A 22911-nucleotide genomic window follows, 5' to 3' on the forward strand; every position below is an offset into this window, starting at 1 on the left:
AGGCATTTGACCGAGTTGAGTGGCCGTACCTTTTCTATACTCTAGACCGGTTTGGTCTGGGCGAAGCTTTCATAAGATGGGTAAAGATTCTCTACAGTGTACCCCTCGCTGCGGTCATTACCAACGGGATACGATCAAGCAATTTTAATATTTCTAGGGGCAGCCGGCAGGGCTGTCCCCTTTCACCATTACCTTTTACATTGGTGATTGAACCATTGGCAGAGGCCATTTGTGGGGATCTCAATATATCAGCTCCAGAAGGGGGGTCAAAATTACATAAGATCTCGCTGTATGCAGATGATGTTCTAATTTTCTTAACAAATCTAGCAGTTTCAGTGCCTAGCCTGATATAATGCATTCACGCGTTTGGCACTTTTTCAGGATATAAGATTAATTTTGCTAAATCAGAGGCTATGCCTATGGGTGGTCTTACGAAAGAGTTGGCTCTTGAGAGTGACTATAGATTCCCATTTAGGTGGTCACAGGGGGGGTTTGTGTATTTGGGCATATTCATTACTCCAGTTCTGGATTGGCGGTTCAAAGCCAATTTTACTCAATTATTTGAAAAAATTAAACAAGATCTCCAAAGATGGGAGGCACTTCCAGTCTCATGGTTGGGTCGGATAGCACTTATTAAGATGAATATTCTCCCTTGTTTGCTATACCCTACACGGATGCTCCCCCTGATTTACAATAAACAAACACCCAGGAGACTGAACAGTTGGTTCAGCTCCTTTATCTGGCACCATAAATGGCCCCCCATTAAATTAGCCAAACTGCAGTTGCCTCACAGATTGGGGGGAGTAGACCTTCCGAACATTGAAAATTACCAATTAAGCTCACATTTGACCTACGTAAGTGATTAGGTTTGTGGGGACTCTCTTTCAATATGGCTAGATATCGAAGTCTCCCAAGCAAGGTGCCCCCTTACCAGTTTGCTGTTTTTGGACAAGGTGAGGACAGTTAGGGAATGTTGCCATAACCCAATAGTCATCAATACTGCTAACGCATGGAGGGTAATTCAGCAGAGGGAAGGTTTATATTGGCAAAACATCTTTGTTTATACCTTTAGTGGGTATGCTGAGTTTTCAACCAGGTATGATAGATTCAGGATGTAAACATTGGGCAGCTAGGGGTATATCTTGCATGGGTGATTTATTTGAGGGAGATGTAATGATGCCCTTCGATCAGTTAGTATGGAAATACGAGTTACCTAATAGAGACCTCTTTTGTTTTTTTCAAGTTAGGGATTTTATTCAAAAAAAACCACACTTTTTACTGATCTCTACAAATCTGACATAGAAAGAGGGGTACTAAGGGCTGAGAGTACACTCTCTGTCAGTACTCTATATCACCAATTGGGGGGTGCCACCTCAGATGAGTCTGATCGACTCTGCAAGATGTGGGAAAGAGAGCTGCGTATTGAAGTTTCTTCAGAGGCATGGGAGGATATTTGGGAGAATGCAAGGAAGATATCAATTTGCAACAGGACCCATGATTTACAGTTGAAGATTCTCCACAGGGTCCACTTAGCCCCAGACTGTTTGTCAAAATTTAAACCAGGGGTATCTTCAGCATGCCCCAAGTGCAACGGGTACGGGTAGTCTGTACGGGTACTCTTACCCATTGTCTTGGTCTTGTGACAGGCTTCAAACATATTGGAGCGCTGTGGTGGGTGCAATGGAGCGGAGTTTAGGTGTAGGGGTGGAGAAGGACCCTATTTCGCTCCTTTTGGGCCTACCCATTGTATTTCCTGCAGACTGCATAAGGCAAAACTTTTCAATATTCTTACATTCTGTGCAAGGAAGAATATCTTGCTCGGTTGGATATCAGAAAACCCCCAAGGTCTGTCGGGTTGGCGGAAGATTGTTATGGAGCATACTCCCCTTGATTTTCTCACAAATATGGTACACCACAAAACTGAGAATTTTTACAAGACATGGCAACCCTTTTTGAAATACCTGGACACAGATTTATCTGCCACACTAACAAGGGCTTTTATATAGCTGTAACAATTGTGTTTCATGAGTCCAATATCCAGGGAGGAGGAACTGTGAATGTATGAGTGTTTTGTTTGGCTGGGCTGAGTTATTACTATTTGTTTGTTTGTTGTTAGGTATTTATTTAGTTAGTTAAATATCTAGTTTAGGTTTTTAAAAAAAATTTTATACTTCTCTGTATATGCTTATACATTCGTATAGGAGGGTGGGTTGGGCATTTTTTTATTATTTGGGTTTAGTTTTTACTATTTTTGTACTGTTTTGAATTGCATTGTTTTGTATTTGTTGTCATATTTAAAAATCTATTTTTTCTTAATGAAAATATATTATTAAAAAAAGCAAGCATGCCATACACTTTTTTTTTTAACGTCCTTATATACTTGAAGTGACCATTTTCAGGGAGCCATGGACTTGAACCCCAAGATCCCTCTGTACATCAATGCTGTTCAGGGTCCTGCCATTAACTGGATACTTGCATTTAACATTTGTTCTCCCACTGTGCAGCACCTCACACTTACCCAGATTAAACTCCACCTGCCATTTTTCTAACCATATCTGCAGCTGACCTATACACCATTGTAGCCTAGACAAGCTTCTATACTATCCACAACTCCACTGATCTTTGTATAGCCTGCAAACCTACGAACCAGCCCATCTACATTTTTAATGTCATTTATTTATAACACAAACATCCATCCCAGTATGGATCCCTATGGCACATCACAAATCATGGACCTCCAGCCTGAAAAACACCTTTCCACCTCTACCCTCTGCCTTCTATAGGCAAGCTAATTCTGAATCCACACAGTCAAGTCACTGGAGATCCCATGCATCTTAATCTTCTGGATGACCTATCTCGAGGGACCTTGTTGAAAACCTTACTAAAATTCATGTAGACAGCATCCACTGTTCTACTCTCAATCACCACCTTGAAAAGTTCAATCAAGTTATTAAGACACGACCTACACTACACAAATCTAAGTTGACTGTCCCTAATTAGGCTATTCTTTTCTAAGTGCACATATATCCTATATCTAACAACTCTTTCCAATATCTTCCCAACCACTGATGTGAGGCTCACCGGTTACAGTTTCCTGGCTTATCCCTATTTCCCTCTTCAAATCTGAATTTCCAGGACTTGCCTGAGTCTTGAACAGAACTGTCCAACTGCTGAGATTTCCTTGAGCCCTTGCTACATAAAGATGTGTTGTTCAGGTGATGTCCCAAAACTACAGCTAAAAGCAGCACTATCTGACATACAGTCCACATCGTTTTGTCTCTCATACTTGCTTACATTCCCATACTGTCTGTGAGCTTTCAACTGTTCTTCAGTGACTCTAAAACGTCCCAAGTGACCAAATGAAAACTTTACAATAACTGTCAAGCAGAATTAAATGTAGCCATCTAGCGACTATTTAAACTTAATATGCTCTTGAATGTTACAATGCATATTCTAGGGAAGCAATTTGACAGGATACAACAGAAAATGAATTTCATTACCACTGCACACAACTGTCAGCCTTGACTTTGGTTTTGAAGTACAGGTCATTCTGCTATAACACACATTGCGTTAACACAAATTCACTATAACACGATTGCTGAATTAGGGACACAGTTTCTAAAGCAAGAAGTTTTATAGTACATATTGGTTATAATGCGATTCCGGCCCCATTAGTTTAAATGGTGCTGTTATGTGGTTTTGCGTGAGAACAGAACTACCACGTTATCACAAAACTGACTGCACTGCTGTGCAACTTGAATCTTATGATTCAGAATGTATTATAAACAGTTGAAATTTGAGGACAACACTTCCTATAATTCAGCACTAGAAATAATAGCCTATATTTATGCTCAATTTCTGAAGTGGTACTTAAAGTCAATCCACAGCTTTCAGACTCAAATGAACAATATCACAGCAAACACATAGATAACTAGGTTTTTAAGCTTGCAGATATCACTTGGATAGAATTTGTAAAATATATCCCCACAATCATTTTTCCACAGCTTGTCCATGGTTTTGACAAATCATGAAACTGATATTGCAACATATTTTGTGACCATAAGCCTTTTGATTGGTCAAATATATTGGAGGTCAAAATGGTAAGTTTTTAAAAATCTTGTGGAACCTAGTGTGGCTGGATGGGCCAGTATTCATTATTGCCCTTTCCCTAATTACCCTTCAGAAGATGGAGAAGAGTTGCCTTCTTGAACAACTGCAGTGCATATGTTCTAAGTAAACCTACAGTGCTGTTATGAAAGAATTCCAGCATTTTGGCTCAGGGAGGAACAGTGATATATTTCCAAGTCATGGTGTTGTGTGGTTATTTTTGGGGGTGTGGCAGAGGTCAGTGGGAGGGTGGGTGGAGGGAAGAGAAGAGAAGACCGTGGTAATCTCAGACTACTCAGACAGTGGTAGTCATTGGTTTGGAAGATGCTGAATTTCTGCAATGCATCAGTGTTTGAATCCATAATTATTTAATGAACGGAAGTGAATTTTGTTTTGGAAAATATTACAGTGAAAATGGTAAAGAGAGTGATGGTTCAACTTCCAACAACCCCACTCTCTGGAAAAAGGCAGGGGATAAAGTTAATTTTACCACTCTTTATTTCAATTCTCATCAGATACAAGGACACCTTTGCACATCATATTGTTTCCTTTACAAGTAAGTGCAACCACATTCTGAACGTAAGCAACATGAATATTGCAAGAAATCCCACCAAACTACTTGTGATTTCTCATGATAAAGCGAGTGCCTTTCCTCTCTGAAATTTTATTCCATCCTCTTCATTTTGTTCTGCTTTCTTTGCACATCTTTCTTGCTTCATTTCATGGTGTTATTCACAAAGCTATAATCTCATCTGGTTTTGCACATTTTCCTTGAATTGTTCACTTTTGATCATATGCCCAAATGAGCTTGTCAGACTGCAGAAACAGATTTTTCTCAACCTGTGGTTTTCTGTGTAAATGTTCATTAAGCTGAAGAATACAGTATACATAATTGTCAATATGCCTAATAAAATCCTTAATTAAGCAGAATTAATGGGGGATATCAAATAATGGCAATAGATTGAAAACTCCTTGAAGATCTTAATGCTGAAAATTATAGATCTCCAAAATACTATGAGTATGTTAACTATTTTACATCATAGCCAGATAAGGAGGATTTTATTCCAACTTTGTAAAATTAGTGATCAGAGAATAGTGTCCTAAAATATAGGGCTCAACCAATCAGGCTGTTACATGACATGGTGACTAAATAGGAAAATTTTACAAGATTAACTAGTGAGATTATTTGTGAAATGGAGCAGGAAATCAGAAAACTAGGAATAGATTTTGTTTGCTACTTCAGTGTATCATCCTTATTAACCAACTGTGAAAATGCTAAGTGATAAATATGTGTTGCATCAACTGTGGCATTTGTTGCAGCAATTTTCTGTTAGGAGTAGAAGGTCAGAACATTCTTCTGATTTCCTCTGATCATTATAACAGGTGGCAGGTTTCTTGAAAGAGTCTCCAACCAAGCCATATACAAGTAACTTGATACAGCTTCTTTCCTTGCAATGGGCAAACTCCTATAGTGAAAGGAAATGAAAATAAGTTTTGAAAAGTTTAATCCATTTCTGGCTACTGCAAGTTACTGTATATGGGAGGTGATGGCCTAGCAGTGTTGTTGCTGGACTGTTAATCTGGAGTCCCAGGTAAGGCTCTGGGCACTGTAATTCAAATCCTGCTACAGCAGATGGTCAAATTTGAATTCAATAAAAATCTGGAATTAAGATGCCTTGCTGTAGTTGTATAGAGGTTTGATGGGACTGCACCAGGAGTAGCGTATTGATTTTTTTGAAAATGTTACGATAGAAGGTAGATTAAGGTAGAACAGTAAATGTTATGTACATGGACTTTAGTAAGGCCTACAACAAGGTCCCATATGGTAAACTGGTTAGTACGGTTAGCTCACATGGAATCCAGGGAGAGCCAACTGGACACAAAATTGGCTTGATGGTAGAAGACAGGAGGCCTGTGACCCAGCAGTGTGCCACAAGGATCGGTTCTGGGTGCAATCTTGTTTGATATTTACATCAGCAATTTGGATGAGAATATTGGGGATATGATTAGTAACTTTGCAGATGACACCTAACTTTATGGTATGTTGGACATGAAGAAGGTTATCGAAGAGTACACAGAGATTCAGGTGAGCCTATTGGCAGCAAATGGATAATGAGTGTGTTGTATTTTGTTAAGACAAACCGGGACAGCCAGGACAAAACTTACAGAATTAATGGTACTGCCTTGGGGGGTATGAGTTCACAGTTCCTTGAAAGCGGCACCACAGGTGGACAGGGTGTTCAAGGTGGCATTTGGCACGCTTGTCCTCATTGGTCAGTGTGTTGAGTATGGGAATTGAGATGTCATGTTATACAAGACATTGGTGAGGTCACTCTTAGAATACTGCGTACAATTCGGGTCTCTCTGCTGTAAGGAGCATGTTGTTAAACTGGAAAGAGGGCAGAAGGATTGTTGCTGGGACTGGAGCATTCGAGTTATAGGGAAAGGCTAGATAAATTGGAACTTCTTTCCATGGAGTGTCGGAGGCTGAGAAGTTATCTTATAGAGGTTTGTAAAATCATGATGTGCATCATTAAAGTGAATAGCAAATTTTTTTCTCAGAGTAGGGGAGTCCAAAACTAGAGGCCACTGGTTTAAGGCAAGAGGGGGAAGATTTAAAAGGGACCTGAGAGGCAACATTTTCCACACTGGCAGTGTATGGAATGAGCTGCTAAAGGAAGTGGTAGAAGTACAATTACAGTGTTTAAAAGACATTTGGACAGATACATGAATAGAAAAGGTTGAGGGGATTATGGACCAAATGCAGGCAAAATGGGACTTGTTCAGTTTGCTATACCTAGTTGGCATGGACGAGTTGAACCAAAAGGGTTTGTTTCCGTCCTGTATGAATTTATGACTCATGGGTCTGGATGGGGTACTCTTCAGGAGGATCAGTGTGTACTTGGTGGGCCGAATGGCCTGCTCCCACACTGTAGGCGTCTAGGAGGGAGTGCAACTAAGGTTCACCAAACCAATTCCAAGAAGCGCTGGATTGCTTAATACTGAAAGAATTTAGGAGACTGGCCTGTATTCTCTAGAATTTAGAAGAATAAACTTTGATCTTATTTAACCTTAGAATTTGTACACGTCTCAAGAACATACATCCAGCAAAAATGTTTCCCTTGCCTGTGCATTTCCTCAGAATAAAAGGGGTAGACTATTTAAGACTAAAATGAGGAGGAAATTCCTCACTAAGAATCTGTGGAATTCTCCATCCCAGAGGGCTGTGGGTCAGGTCATTTGAGTAAGATCCAATCAAAGATCAATAATTTCTAAATATTAGAAGAAAACAATGTATATAAGGGTAGTCTGTGAAAATGGCATTGTGCTTATCGCATTCAGTACCTAATGTCTGTGATATCAATAGACTGTACTTACACAACAATGATATTGGCAGATCGGGAGTTCTCCTGCAGAAGTTCATTGAGTCTGACCTGTCGGTATGTCTTTAAAACATAAAGTCACTGTCACTTAAATGTTCATTTATGACCATAATTCATAAATACTTTAGTGACATCACTTCCATTTTCTGCCCACCTTGTCTTTAAATCTCTCTAACTCCGCATCAGTAATTTTCCATGGATGCTCTTTCAGCAGTATTTCTGCAGTTGCAGGATCCTTGGAACCCTCATGTAATTGGTAGGGTTCAATCAGTTCTTCAAACATTTTCCAGCTGTAATCAATCATTACAATTAGCAGTCATGGAAGCCAGAAATTATTCCGTAATGATGATAAAGTGTTCAGTGAATGTTGCAATGATATAAACAACAATATGATCACATCCAATAGTTATCCAATTTGCCAAGTGCTTGCTTTCAGCATTGAGGAGGATATCATTTCACTAGTTACTAATCTGAAGTTTCTTTTCCTGCATAAGTGACTCCCTCAAACCTTGTGCTTCAATAAGGTGTTTATTCTTACCTTTAACCATATAACCCCAGAACAAGTAGTTCAAAATAAGTTAAATTTTACAAGCTGGACGGGGAGTTTCTTTTACTCCTGATACTTAATATTCCTTAACAAAGTCCAGCATCCTCTTCCAGCATGCAATGACTGACTTGCCTTTTGCTTTGTACCTTTAACAGGGTGACATGTACACTGACATGGATGTAAAGAACACACAAGCCACAGGAAGATTGGGAATAGGCTTTCCTCAGAACACATCCCTCATTTTCCTTCTCCAAACTTACATAAGTAGGAGAAGCAGAATAAGATGATTTGGCCTCCCCAGCCAGCTCTACCAATCAGTAAGATCATGTCTGATGTAATTGTGGCTTTAGCTCCATTTTCCCCACCTGCTTCCTCATAACTATAGACTCCCTTTGGATCAAAAATCATATCTAGCTCGGTCTTGAATGTTTCAACTACTCTGTCTTGACAGCACTCGGACAGAATTCTAAAGACCGACTTTGAGAAGAAATTTCTCCCCAGCTCTATTTTAAGTGGGGAACCCATTTTTAAAACTGTACCCCAGCTTTAATTTCCCTCATGAGGAGAAATATCCTCAGCATCCAAATTGTCCATTTCCTCAGAATCTTGTTTGTTTTAATGAGATTAAGTCTCTTTCTGCAACATCATTCACAGCAAAGACAGCGTCCTAGAAGCCATCAGAATCTTTCTTGAAAGAAATTACGAGTTGCCAGGAGTTGTGAGCTGCATTTTGGAAACAAAAATCAGGACAGGACTTAATGGTAAGGTTCTGGAGAGTGTTGCTGAACAAAGATTTTGGAGTGCAGGTTCATAGTTCCTTGAAAGTAGAGTCACAGGTAGATAGGATAGTGAAGATGACATTCAGTATGCTTTCCTTTATTGGTCAGAGCATTGAGTATAGGGGTTGAGAGGTCACGTTGCAGCTGTAACAAGACATTGGCTAGGCCACTACTGGAATACTGTGTACAATTCTGGTCTCCCTCCTATCAGAAGGATGTTGTGAAACATGAAAAGGTTCAGAAAAGATTTACAAGGGTGTTGCCAGGTTTGAAGAGTTTGAGATATTGGAACAGGGGCTGCTTTTCCTGAAGTGTTAAAGGCTGTGGGGTGACCTTATGGAGGTTTATAAAATCATGAGGTATGGATAGGGTAAATAGATAAGATCTTTTCCCTGGGGTGGGGGAGTCCAGAACTAGAGGGCATAGGTTTAAGGTGAGAGGGGAAAAGATTTAAGAGGGACCTAAGGGGCAACTTTTTCACACAGACCGTGGTGCATGTATGGAATTGGCTGCCAGAGGAAGTGGAGGAGTCTGGAACAATAACAACATTTGAAAGGCATTTGGATGGATATGTGAATACGAAGGGTTTAGAGGGACATGGACCAAATGCTGGCAAATGGGACAAGATTAATTTAGGAGATCTGGTCAGCATGGATGAGTTGAACCAAAGGGTCAGTTTTCGTGGTAGATGAATAGGAAGGGTTCAGAGAGATATGAGTCAAGTGCTGGAAAATAGGGCTAGATTAGGTTAGGATGAATTAGACTGAAGAGTCTGTTTCTGTGCTGTACATCTCCATGACTTTCAGTTCATGTCTGTGGGATTTGACAAGGATTCCCTTATCAACCCCATCAATGATTGACAAACATCAATATTAATAATCCATGCTGTTTCAGGTTGTCTACAAAGCTCTGGAATCTCAATTTTACAGTTACAGGTTATTAAAGAAACCAATTCAGCATCTGCCTACCTTTCTTTGCTTGGTTTCATGTGAATATCTCCAATGACCTTGATGTCAGCACACTGAATCCTGAACTTGCCGAGAAGTGCAGCCATTCTGTACAGAAGCAAGAAGAACAGTGCAATGTTAAACACTTTCAAAATTGTTTTAGTTTATATACCGGATAAACAGTGGTAGAATTGGGCAGTTTAATCTAACAACGCTGTTGATGCTGATCCTCCATTTAAGAAGTAATCCTATGTATGTGCTTACTGGTGAACTTACTCTCACTACTGTTCAATATCCTTCCTATGGCATGGCTCTCAAAAGTTGCAAAGCACTCCATTATATATCATTTCTCATATTTATATCTATACAGAAATGGAAGTATTCTATTAATGTTTCTTATGGTCCTATCACTCAAACTGCTGCTTTTAATATCCTGAACTGCCAAGTCGTTCTGTAGCTCAGTGATTAGCACTGCTGTCTCCCAGCACCAGGGACCCAGGTTCAATTCCACCCTCAGAAGACTGTCTGTGTAAAGTTTGCACATTCTCCCAGTGTCTGTGTGGGTTTCCTCCAGGTGCTCCGGTTTCCTATCACAGTCTAAGGATATGCAGGTTAGTGGACTGGCCATGCTTAATTGCCCAGGGATGTGTAGGTTAGATTAGCCACGAGAAATGTGGGGTTATTGGGGGGGGAGGGGGATGCTCTTCAGGACAGACTGTGTGGATTTGTTGAGCCAAATCGTCCGTTTCCACACTGTTGGGATTCTACGAATTTTCCATTTTACCTAAACTATCCAATTATTACTTTTATTTCTCTACTGCGACAATTAAGACCAGAACACTAGAGGGAGCACTTCCCACAGCGACCAACTTTAGAAAATGCAGAATAAGAAGGCAAACGTATAAATAGACAACTATCCTCATTATAATATTCATTGGAGATTTTGTCGGAGTTCACAGACTCCGCTTTTACTCCATACTTACATTCCTTCTCAGCACATCCTCCCAATGAGCTTACAGTTTCCTAACTATATACAACAAACTTTGTTTTAACAAGCACCTAGAGTCACAGAGATATACAGCATAGAAACAGACCCTTCAATCCAACTCGTCCATGCCAACCAGATATCCTAAATAAATCTAGTCCCATTTGCCAGCATTTGGCCCATATCTGTCTAAATCCTTCGTATTCATACATCCATCCAAATGCCTTTAAGTGTTGTAATTGTACTAGTCTGCACCACTTCCTGTGGCAGCTCATTCCATACATGCACCACCCTCTGCATGAACACATTGCTCCTTAGATTCATTTTAAATCTTTCCCCTCTTCATTATAACCTCTGCCCTCTAGTTCTGGACTTCCCCATCTCAGGGAAAAGACCTTGACTATTCATCCTATCCATGACCCTCATAAATCTCTATAACATTAGATCAGATTAAATTCCCTACAGTATGGAAACAGGCCCTTCAGCTCAACAAGTCCACACCGATCCTCCGAAGAGTAACCCACCCAGACCCATTCCCCTGCCCTGTATTTACCCGTGACTAATGCATCTAACACTTTGCGCAATTTAAGATGGCCTATTCAGCTGACCTGCACATCCTTTGGATTGAGGGGGGAAACCGGAGCACCTGGAGGAAATCCACGCAGACACAGAGAGAATGTGCAAACTCCACACAGACAGTCGCCCAAGGCTGGAATCGAACCCGGGTCCCTGTCGCTGTGAGGCAGCAGTGCTAACCACTGAGCCACCAAGGCGCCCATAAGGTCACCCCCTCAGTCTCTGATGCTCCAGGGAAAATAGTCCCAGTCTATTCAGCATCTCCCTGTAGCCCAAACACTCCAATCCTAGCAATATCCTTGTAAATCTTTTCTGAACTCTTTCAAGTTTCACAACATGACCTCCCAACTCTTATACTCAATGCTCTGACCAATAAAGGCAAGCACACCAAACACCTTCTTCACTATCCTATCAAACCATGACTCCACTTTCAAGGAACTACATACCTGCACTCCAAGGTCTTTTTTCAGCAACACGACATTAACATTAAGTCCTCCCCTGATTTGCCTTTCCAAAATGCAGCACCTCACATTTATCTAAATTAAACTCCATCTGCCACTCCTTGGCCCATTGGCCCTTCTGATCAAGATCTAGTTGGACTCCAAGGTAACATTCATCATTATCCACTACACCTAAATTTTGGTGTAATCTGCAAACTTACAAACTATACCTCCAGTGGTCAAATCCAAATCATTTATATAAATGACGAAAAGCAATGGACCCAGCACTGATTGTTGCTGCACACTGCTGGTCCCAGGCCTCCAACCTGAAAAGCAACCCTCTATCACCCATCGGTCTTACACCTTCAAATCTATTCTGTAACCAAATACAGGTCTTTCTGCTATAATGCGTGTTTCATTAACGTAAATTCGTTATAATGCGATTGACGAATCGGGGACACTTTCTAAAGTGGAGAAAGTGAGGTCTGCAGATGCTGGAGTATCAGAGCTGAAAATGTGTTGCTAGAAAAGCGCAGCAGGTCAGGCAGCATCCAAGGAACAGGAAATTCGATGTTTTGGGCATAAGCCCTTCATCAGGAATGAGGAAAGTGTGTCCAGCAGGCTAAGATAAAAGGTAGGGAGGAGGGACTTGGGGGAGGGGCGATGGAGATGTGTTAGGTGGAAGGAGGTCAAGGTGAGGATGATAGGCCGGAGTGGGGTGGGGGCGGAGAGGTCAGGAAGAAGATTGCAGGTTAGGAAGGCGGTGCTGAGTTCGAGGGATTCGACTGAGACAAGGTGGGGAGAGGGGAAATGAGGAAACTGGAGAAATCTGAGTTCATCCCTTATGGTTGGAGGGTTCCCAGGCGGAAGATGAGGCGCTCAACTTCCGCCTGGGGACTCAAAAGCCCTCCGCTTCTTCCTTTCCCTCTGTACCAACCAGTACCCTTCCACTGACTGAACTGGTCCTCACCCTGAACAACTTCTCTTTCCAATCCTCCTACTTCCTCCAAACCAAAGGAGTTGTCATGGGCACCCGCATGGGCCCCAGCTATGCCTGCCTCTTCGTAGGATATGTGGAACAGTCCATCTTCTGCAACTACACTGGCACCACCGCTACATCGATGACTGTATCGGCGCTGCCTCGTGCTCCCACGAGGAGGTTGAACAGTTCATCCACTTTACCTACACCTTCCACCTCGACCTCAAATTCACCTGGACCGTCTCAGACTGCTCCCTCCCCTTCCTAGACCTTTCCATTTCTATCTCGAGCAACCGAATCAACACAGACATCTACTATAAACTGACCAACTCCCACAGCTACCTGGACTACACCTCCTCTCACCCTGCCCCCTGTAAAAACTCCATCCCATATTCCCAATTCCTTTGTCTCTGCCGCATCTGCTCCCAGGAGGACCAGTTCCAATACCGTACAGCCCAGATGGCCTCCTTCTTCAAGGACCTCCGATTCCCCCCCAGACGTTATTGACGATGCCCTCCACCGCATCTCCTCCACTTCCCGCTCCTCCACCCTTGAGCCCCGCCTCTCCAACCGCCACCAGGACAGAACCCCACTGGTTCTCACCTACCACCTCACCAACTTCCGTATACAGCGTATCATCCGCCGTCATTTCCGCAACCTCAAAACAGACCCCACCACCAGGGATATATTTCCCTCCCCTCCCCTATCAGCATTCCAAAAAGACCACTCCCTCCGTGACTCCCTCGTCAGGTCCACACCCCCCACCAACCCAACCTCCACTCCCAGTACCTTCCCCTGCAACCGCAAGAAATGCAAAACTTGCGCCCACACCTCCTCCCTTACTTCTCTCCAAAGCGCCAAGGGATCCTTCCATATCCGCCACAAATTCACCTGCACCTCCACACACATCATCTATTGCATCCGCTGCACCCGATGTGGCCTCCTCTATATTGGGGAGACAGGCCGCCTACTTGTGGAACGTTTCAGAGAACACCTCTGGAACACCCGGACCAACCAACCCAACCACCCCGTGGCTCAATACTTTAACTCCCCCTCCCACTCCACCAAGGACATGCAGGTCCTTGGACTCCTCCATCGCCAGACCATAACAACACGACGGTTGGAGGAAGAGCGCCTCATCTTCCGTCTGGGAACCCTCCAGCCACAAGGGATGAACTTAGATTTCTCCAGTTTCCTCATTTCCCCTCCCCCCACCTTGTCTCAGTCGATTCCCTTGAACTCAGCACCGCCTTCCTAACCTGCAATCCTCTTCCTGACCTCTCCGCCCCCACCCCACTCCGGCCTATCACCCTCACCTTGACCTCCTTCCACCTATCACATCTCCATCACCCCTCCCCCAAGTCCCTCCTCCCTACCTTTTATCTTAGCCTGCTGGACACACTTTCCTCATTCCTGATGAAGGGCTCATGCCCGAAACGTCGAATTTCCTGGTCCTTGGATGCTGCCTGACCTGCTGCGCTTTTCCAGCAACACTTTCTAAAGTGCAAACATTTAAACCGTGTGTTGGCTGTAATGTGATTACACTGCCAACACTAACACACTAATGTTTCTAAAGAGCGCTTTCTCTATAACACCGGTTTCCACAATAATGCAACTACTGGATTAGAGAACTATCTGTAGCTAGTTCTCCCTCTATTCAGTGTGATCTAACCTTGCTAAACAGTCTACCATGAAGAACCTTGTTGAATGTTTTAATGAAGTCCACATAGATCATGTCCACTCCTCTGCCCTTATCAATCCTCTTTAGTTCTTCAAAATACTCAAGTCAGTGAGATGCAATTTCCCATGCATAAAGCCACGTTGGCTATCCCTAAACAGTCCCTACCTTTTCAAACAGACGTGAATACTGTCCTTCAGGATTCCCTCCAATAACTTGCCCACCACAGATGTCAGGCTCACTGGTCTATAGTTCCCTAGTTTTTACTTACCGCCTTTCTTCTATAGTGGCACCATGTTAGCCAACCTCCAGGCTTCCAGCACCTCACCTGTGACTATTGATGATACAAACGTCTCAGCAAGGGGCCCGGCAATCACCTCCCTAGCTTCCTACAGAGTTCTAGCGTGCATCTGATCATATCCACCTTCATGCTTTTTAAGACATGCGGCACTTTCTCCTCTGTAATTTGTCAGGTATAGACCGCAGACATCGAGCGAATCCTTAAAAGAGTATAAAGGCAGTAGGAGTATACTCGAGGGAAATCCGGAGGGCAAAAGGGGGACATGAGATAGCTTTGGCAAATAGGGTTAACGAGAATCCAAAGAGATCCTACAAATACATTACGGACAAAAGGGTAACTAGGGAGATAATAGGGCCCCTCATTTTTCAAGATGCCCCCCATTTTTAAAGATGTTGCTATTTATTTCCCCATGTTCTCTACCTTCAATACCTTCTCCATGGTAAACTATGATGCAAACTACCCGTTTGGTATCTCCCCATCTCCTGTGGTTCCATACATAGGTGGCCTTGTTGATGTTTGAGAGGTCCTATTCACTCCCTAGTTACCCTTTTGTCCTTAATGTATTTACAGAATCTCTTTGGATTCTCCTTAAGCCTACTTACCAAAACTATCTCATGTCCCCTTTTTTCCCTCCTGGTTTCCCTAGAGTAAACTCCTACTGCCTTTATAGGCAAAAGATTCACTTGATCTCTGCTGTCTATACCTGATGTATGCTTCCTTCTTTTTCTTGACCTCTCTCTATCACAGTCAGGCAGCATCCCAGAAGCAGAAGAGTTGATGCCCGAGGCATAAAGCTTTCATCTTTAAGTACATTAAAATGAAGAACATGCCAAAGCTGACAACAGGTCCCTGAGAGAACAAGGCTGGGAAAATAAGGTGGAATCCAAGTAAGGGAACTGACTAAGTAATTTACATAAATCTTCACAGGAGAAGGCACTGATAGCATTCCAATATTGTCAAATAATCCAGGGGCAAAATGAGAGGAAATGCATCCAATCTATCACAAGAGAAAAAAACTTACCAGAGAAATTAATGCAGCTAAAGTCAATAAGTCCCTAGGCATGATTGGATGTGTTATAGGATGATAAAGTAAGTAATTGCAGAGGTAGTGGATGCACTGATAGCAATCTTTCAAGAATCCTTAGATTCTGGAAAAGTCTCAGAGGATTGGAAAACTGCCAATATGTAGGACTAATTCAGGAAGGAAAGGATATAAAAATTTGTACTTTCATAACATGACAGTTGCGTTCCTCTGCATCTCTGTGAAAATCGCACTGTAGAAGATAGCTACAGAAGATAGTTATACACGTTCAGTAAAAAGTTTGCATTATCCAAACAGTGTCCAGAATTCTTCAATCACGTTGTAGCCAATTCATGTTGATGAAACACACAATATACCAGAACAACCTGAAACTGTAGGCTAGTTAGATTAATGTCTGATAATTGAAAAGTGTGAGAGTCTAATATAAAGAACATAATAGAGTATAGGTATTTAGAAATACACAAGATGATCAAGCAGGGTCAGCATGGCTTCTGGAAGAGGAAATCATGCCCGACAAATTTATTAGAAATATTTTAGGTAACAAGCAGATAGATAAAGGGAAAAACATTGGTCAGTGTATTTAATATAAAAGGTCTTCTGAAAATCTAAATACAAAATAGGTACCACTCATTATGCTACTTATTAAGAGCCCATATGGTTCGAGTGGGATATTAGTGTGAATAGAGATCAGCTAACTAATTGAAGACAGAGCTGGGATAAAGGGTGGGCATTTTCAGGATGCCAACCTGTAACGTATAATAATGCCACAGGGATCAGTGCTGGGGTCATAATTATTTACAGTATATATTAATAACTTGGATGAGGAAAGTTATGTATGACAGCTAAGTTTGTGGATGACAAAAACAGATTGGAAGGCGAACGCGGAGGATGACAAAATGTCTGCAAGGAGTTACTGATAAATTAGGCAAATGGGCAAAAGGTTGGCATATGGAATATAACATGGGAAAATGTGAAGTTCTGCACTTTGGCAAAAAGAGTAGAGGAGCTGAATGAACTTAAATCAAGAAAGACTGCAGAAAGTGACAGTCCTCATGCACGACTCACATAAAACTAGCATACAACCTCAGCAGGTAATAGGAAGGCAAATGAATGTTGGCCTTCATTTCAAAGGGAATAAAGTATAAAAATAGGGAGATCTTGCTAAAACTATTCAAGGCACTAGTCAGACTACAGCTGGACTATTTTAAATAGTTTTGGGCCCCTTATCCTGAAAGAAGATAGACTGGCATTGAAGTAGACTGGAGTATATTCACTAGGCTGATCAGGGTATGGAGGGGCTATTTGATGACTCGGGTTCATCTATATTCATTGGAATTTAGAAGAATGCAACACCATCTTATTGAGACAAAGATACTCAGAACATGATAGGTTGATATAGAAGGGTTGTTTCCCCTTGAGGGAGAGTTTACAACCAGATAGCATAATCCAAGAATAAGGGATTGCATTATTGAAAATAGAGATGAGGGGGAATTTCTTCTCAGAGATTTGAGAATCTGCGGAATTTGCTTTTGCTATAGAGGCTGGATTATTAAGTATATTCAAGGTTGAGAGAGATAGGTTTTTAGTTAGTAATGGAATCAAGGCAGAAAAATGGAGTTGAAAGTGATCAGATCAGTCGTGATTTCATTAAGTGATGAAGCACATGCAATGAGCTGAATGGCCTACTTCCGTTCCTATGTCTTATGGTCTCATCATGCTTCAGTTTCATAATAGACAAACATTAAATTTCTAACATACTGCTCCAGTTTTTATCAAATACTTTAAAGTGTGGTGCTAGGGCTGCCCATGACTGGGTGGCACAAAATGGTTGACAACTACCCCTGGCAAGCTCTGCAGAACATGGCTGACAGTAGTTAGAGCATGTGGGAAAATATTTGCTTAATGTAGTCTCAGCAAGTAGGACAATAGCAGCTCTGTAAGAATCAAGGTTACTGGCTGAGATTGAATGTGCAGCTGCAATTGCTTACATAGGTAAGAACATCATACACTAAGAATTACTTAATCAATTTGTTACAATATCAAGAGTAAGTTTTAGTTCATATCCTTCAGATAATCATAGATACAGCTTCTGAAGTAGTGATAGATCCACATATATCCAAAAAATATCACCAAAAGAAAAGATTCAAACCAGTTTCAAGCAATAGAGGTGCCCCCCCCTTATCATTAAAGTTTGTGAAAACATCATGACCGGGGCTGGACTGGCAGCCTGACCATACCTTTAAAGATGCTGGACCAGAAAGCCAATCACAGAGGGAAAACCTGATGCCGCTGACCATCACCAACACCTCCACCCTACCCAAAACTAAGTCTTAACTATATACAATCTGAAGATTTTGTGTGCCTTACTGCTAAGAAAATCTGAGGCTGCAACGAAGTTGCACCAAAATAAAATTGTACCTGAATCTACACCAGACTCGGACTCTCATTGGAAAATGAGATCTAACAAGTGGTCAGGCAAATGAGACTTCAGCAACACAACTGACTATTAATTTTTGAACAAGTTGCTTCTTCAAATTATATTCTCTCATTTTCCAACTTCACAGCCAAAAGCCCCTCCCTCACCTTGCCAAACACTTACCAGTCCTGCAATTATCCTTTCATTAACTTTAATCAAGCAATTTCAAAATCATTTGTTTCTCAAGGCTCTCCTTTTTCAAAATATTTTTTCTGCCCATTAAATTGATATTGTTTAAAATTCCTCTATTCACATGCTACTCCTTGCTGTTTCAAAGCCACAATAAAAAGCCCAACTTCAGCCTCTGTTCCCTCCAGTGCTGCTCAATGTCTAAACTCCTCATCTGTCTTCAGCATGGAGGGCAAGTGGTGGCTCATGATATTGTCACTGGACTAGTAAAGCAGAGATATAGGCAAATTCTGTGGGATCTTGAGTTTTAACCTCCAGAGAAAGTTGACTTCAATAAAATCTGCAATTAAATGTTAGCCCAATTATGACCATGTAACCACTATTGATTGTTGTAAAAACCCGTCTGTGTACATTCATCCCCTGTAAGGAAGGAAATCTGCTTTTCTTACCTCCTCTGATGGCTCCAGACTCTTGATGGCCCTGGCCTGGACAGCCAAAAAAAGCTAAGGGCATGGGAACAAATGCAGGCTTTCCTAGTAACATTCACATCCCATACAAGCCTACAAATTGTTGTGGCCTTCCAGCTGCATGCTCATGTACTACCTCTATAGACCAAACTCCATTGCTGGGGGTCCACAGCCCAGATGACCATGAAATCACTAACAATATTTGCTGGCTCTACAATACCACTGTTATCCCTCCTTTCATATGTCAAACCACTGTCAATCAAGTGCCATCCTTCCCCATGACCCACCTCAGTGGGAGTGCCTTCCATGGATTTATTTTCAAATGTCAAAAGCACATACTACCATTGATTTAATATCCACTGAAATACCCTGGGCTTCCTTCAATTCATAAACACAATCTAGCTTCCACACGGTCGTCCAGTTGAATCTGTTCAGACCTGAAGTGGAGGCCTTAAAGGAAATTTAGTGAGCTGTTGTCTGCACCAGAGAGTTTTAGTTATGAAGACAGACTGGGGTTGAGAGTTGGCAGGGGGAGGCGGGAATATATTATCGAATTGTTTAAAATTATCAGACGCATAGACAGGGGAGACAGTTTTATGATAAGGGGAAGGATGTGAGGAAACCTCCACCCACAGGCAGGTGGGAATCTGGAACTCAACACATACAAGGCACAAACCTTCAAACACATAGAAAGAAGCATTCGGATATGCACTTGTGATGCCAAGGCATTCAGGCTATAGGCCAAGTGCTGGAAAATGGAATTAGAAGAGCTAGGGGGTTGTTTCGACTGACACACACGACAAGCCAAGGGCCCTTTTCTTTCCTGTAGATATCTATCCATCTATAAATAACATAGAATGTTGTCTTCTGACATTCTACAACTTCACAAAAACCCCGGGAAATGAGTGTGATTATCATCTGCCATGTTAAGGGAGAAATAATGATACTGTTCACAACTAGTTTTTGCTGATCAGCTTCCTTCTCTCCACAGAGCTTTGACTTCCTGTAGGCAACCTTTAGTACCATACATTCAGCTTAGATCATTCAGGACAAAGTAGTTCACTTGACTGACACCCTATCCACCATCTTGAATGTTTATTCCCACTACCACTTATGCACAGCAGTAGCACAGTACACCATCTACAAAGGTGAACTGAAGGGACTCACTAAGGCTCTTGTGACTCCATCTTTCAAAACTAGTCACCCTAGAAGGTTAAGGGCAACAGATACATGGGAACACCACCTCCTGCAAGTTCCCCTCCAATCCATTCACCATCCTGACTTAAGAAATATCCTTCACTGTCACTGGGTAAAACCATGGAATGCCTTTCCTAACAGCAAGGACTGCAGCACATCACCACCTTCTCCAGAGCAATCAGGGAGGAGGAAAAATTGTTGGCCTCACAAATGACTTCCACATCCCATGAACAAATAATAAAAATAAATTGTAGTGCTTGTCCCTCAACAGTGAGCATCAAGGTGCTTAGCGCTTTTGGCACTGAGCACAACCCAAGCTGGGTTAGGTTCCTTAAATCTATAAACCATTTTTGACAGGAGTAACTAGAATCTTGAGACAGAAATCCCTGGCAGATGTGCGTCACTCTTATCCAAAGCTAATTGTAATATTCCAACTGTTGAATTCAGCTCCCTCCAGACAGATCATGAATCAGTCATGAAACCATCCTTGTCCCCAAAGTTATTATTAACTTCCTGTACCACTCAGGTACTCATTCATTCATGGAATTTCCTGTATAATTTAAATTGAAAAGGAAACATATTTGCCACTTCTCTTGTAATCAGGTATTCTTTTAGCCAGCATTTCTGAATGTGCCAGATATTCTGTCCTATATCCCTAACAACAAGAAGGTGAGGAGATAGAGGCCAGTGAGTAACATGGTCACAAACAAAATAATGACAAGATGATGTTACCTAAAGGAGTAGAGGGTAAAGCTGCAAAGCCATTCACAGGAATTTCTTTGGGCTGTAGATAATACAGGAGTCAGAATGCTATAATAAGGGAAGCTAGAAATAGTTGTGCAACAGCAACAGAGTACAACTCTAGTAAAGGAATAATTAAAGAATGTGCTAGAATGACATGGCCTGAGGCCCAGCTGACTTTAAATATTATTTACATCAGTGTGTGAGCAGCCAGACATTTGTCTTGACCAAGACAACATACTAGTAAAGTGCTTTTGAATTTGGAGTTGCTTTGGCTTAAGAATAATTCTGTAACTTTGGCTAAGTGCTTTTTAAAAGACAGACCTAATTGGTGGCACGATGCAATGGTCTAGCTACAAGGTACATGTAGGGCTTTTCGAACCTACCCTCCCTGGATATGCACAGGAAGAGATTATTTTCTATTCTCTCTTTCTGTGCAAGGAAAAATATTTTGGTGAACTGGGTGGCTGAGGGCCCCTGGACTTTTGAATTGGCACAGAGTAACCATGGAATGTTCCCCTTGACTTCCTTACAAATATGGTGCACCAAAAGACCAAATTATTTCACAAAATATGGCAGCCCTTCCTGAATTACATAAATACAGATTCTTGGCCATCCTAACAAGGACTTTTATTTAATTGAGATGGCGACCCGGCTGATCCGGAGCCCCTTGGGAGAGGAATCCCGCACGAATACGGGTTTTGTTACGATTTGATGTTAATACATTCTGAGCATGTATCTCACTACCCAATTTCTGTGTTATCCGTCGTTTTATTTTCTCTTCTTTGAGTAATGTAAGAGACTTAATTTAACCATCTGGTTAGTTGTAGGTTAGATCAGTAGTTAGTTGAGTTTTGATTTTTTTCTCTTGGTATCTTTTTTTTTGTTTGATAAATTGTGGTTATTATTTAAGATTTAATTGTATATCAATGTTTATACTTGGGTTCTTTTATTTGTAAACTTGTAAAAATGTTAAATTTTCAATAAACATATCTATAAAAAAAAATACACATAGAACTGTTTTTTTGGGAGACACCAGTTAAGTATTGGAGGCAGATAGGCATCATACTCTTAAATCTTTATCCACTCATGGAACGTGGGCATCGCTGGCCAGCCAGCATTTTTATTGCATATCCCTAGTTGCTCTCCAGTTGGTGGTGAACTGTTTGTGACCATACTGTTCGATCTTGATAAAGGTGGCATGAAAAGCAGCCAGTTTGAGGAGAATCCCCTGAACACCATAGGAGAAGAGAGAGATTTTGAACACCAACTACTCCTCAACAGGGAGAATAAAGAGCACCTTCCAGAATAAGCTACTGAGTACTGAACCAAGCCACCAAGAACCACAAACTGCACAGCCACACAAGTGAAAGAAAGCAGGCCACAATCACTCCCAGGGCTTTCTGCTCTGCCCACATGTAGAAGCAACCTCTAAGTATACGACAGCAGTAGCCATCACTGTTGTTGAAGCTGAATTCAAGTTTTCAAATCTTTCAATCCAGAAAAGGGAATCTGCAAGCAAACAAGGCCTGCAAGAATAGTACAGACTTAGCTGTGTATTTGTATTTTAGTTAATACATCTCTCACATTTGACTTAAGTACATTGAAGGAGGAATGAAAAGATTTAGGAATGAAATTCTCGAACTGAGGACAGTTGGACATATGGCAGCAATTGGTTGAGCAATTCATAAAATGGACCCAGAATGGCAGGACCAAAGAAGCACAGAAGTCTGAGGGTTAGGGATGGAATGAGACCACAGGAACATTTAAAAATAGAGAAGTTATCAAGACAGAAGTCATCAAGTGTAGAGGTGATGGATAATAAGTTTAGATCTATGCATGAGAGATTCAAAGAACTTTAAATTTTATGAAGGTTTTACAAATTAGGAAGCCAGCCAAGGGACTACTGGTATAATTCAAAATGAAGGATAACAACGCTATGGAAGGAGGTTTCAGAAGTTGGACAGAGGCCATTGGCAATATCAGGTGATGTTACACAGAAGTAAAAGCTGGTGGTGGTTTTTAAAGCACTCATCTGGATGGAAGCTCATTTTAGGCCTAAATATAATACCAAGGTTGCCTGCGATAGGAAGAGGTTAGAGCCAATGGTCAGGGAAGAGAGTTGCAGTGAAAGATA

General features: G+C 41.6%; 1 protein-coding gene across 1 annotated transcript in view; it reads right to left on the reverse strand.

The window, feature by feature from the left end:
* Nucleotides 1-5437: 5437 nt before the first annotated feature.
* The window catches only part of slc12a1 (solute carrier family 12 member 1), a 128282-nt gene continuing 110808 nt past the window's right edge, over nt 5438-22911 (reverse strand). Inside the window, exons 23-26 of the mRNA XM_060853698.1 lie at nt 9785-9871; nt 7645-7780; nt 7486-7553; nt 5438-5573 (exon numbers count right to left, since the gene is read on the reverse strand). Of these exons, the coding sequence (XP_060709681.1) occupies nt 5438-5573; nt 7486-7553; nt 7645-7780; nt 9785-9871 (427 nt within the window). The remainder of the gene's footprint in view (nt 5574-7485; nt 7554-7644; nt 7781-9784; nt 9872-22911) is intronic.

The sequence above is a fragment of the Hemiscyllium ocellatum genome, chromosome 42 (genome assembly GCF_020745735.1).
Source record: "Hemiscyllium ocellatum isolate sHemOce1 chromosome 42, sHemOce1.pat.X.cur, whole genome shotgun sequence".
Taxonomy (NCBI): domain Eukaryota; kingdom Metazoa; phylum Chordata; class Chondrichthyes; order Orectolobiformes; family Hemiscylliidae; genus Hemiscyllium; species Hemiscyllium ocellatum.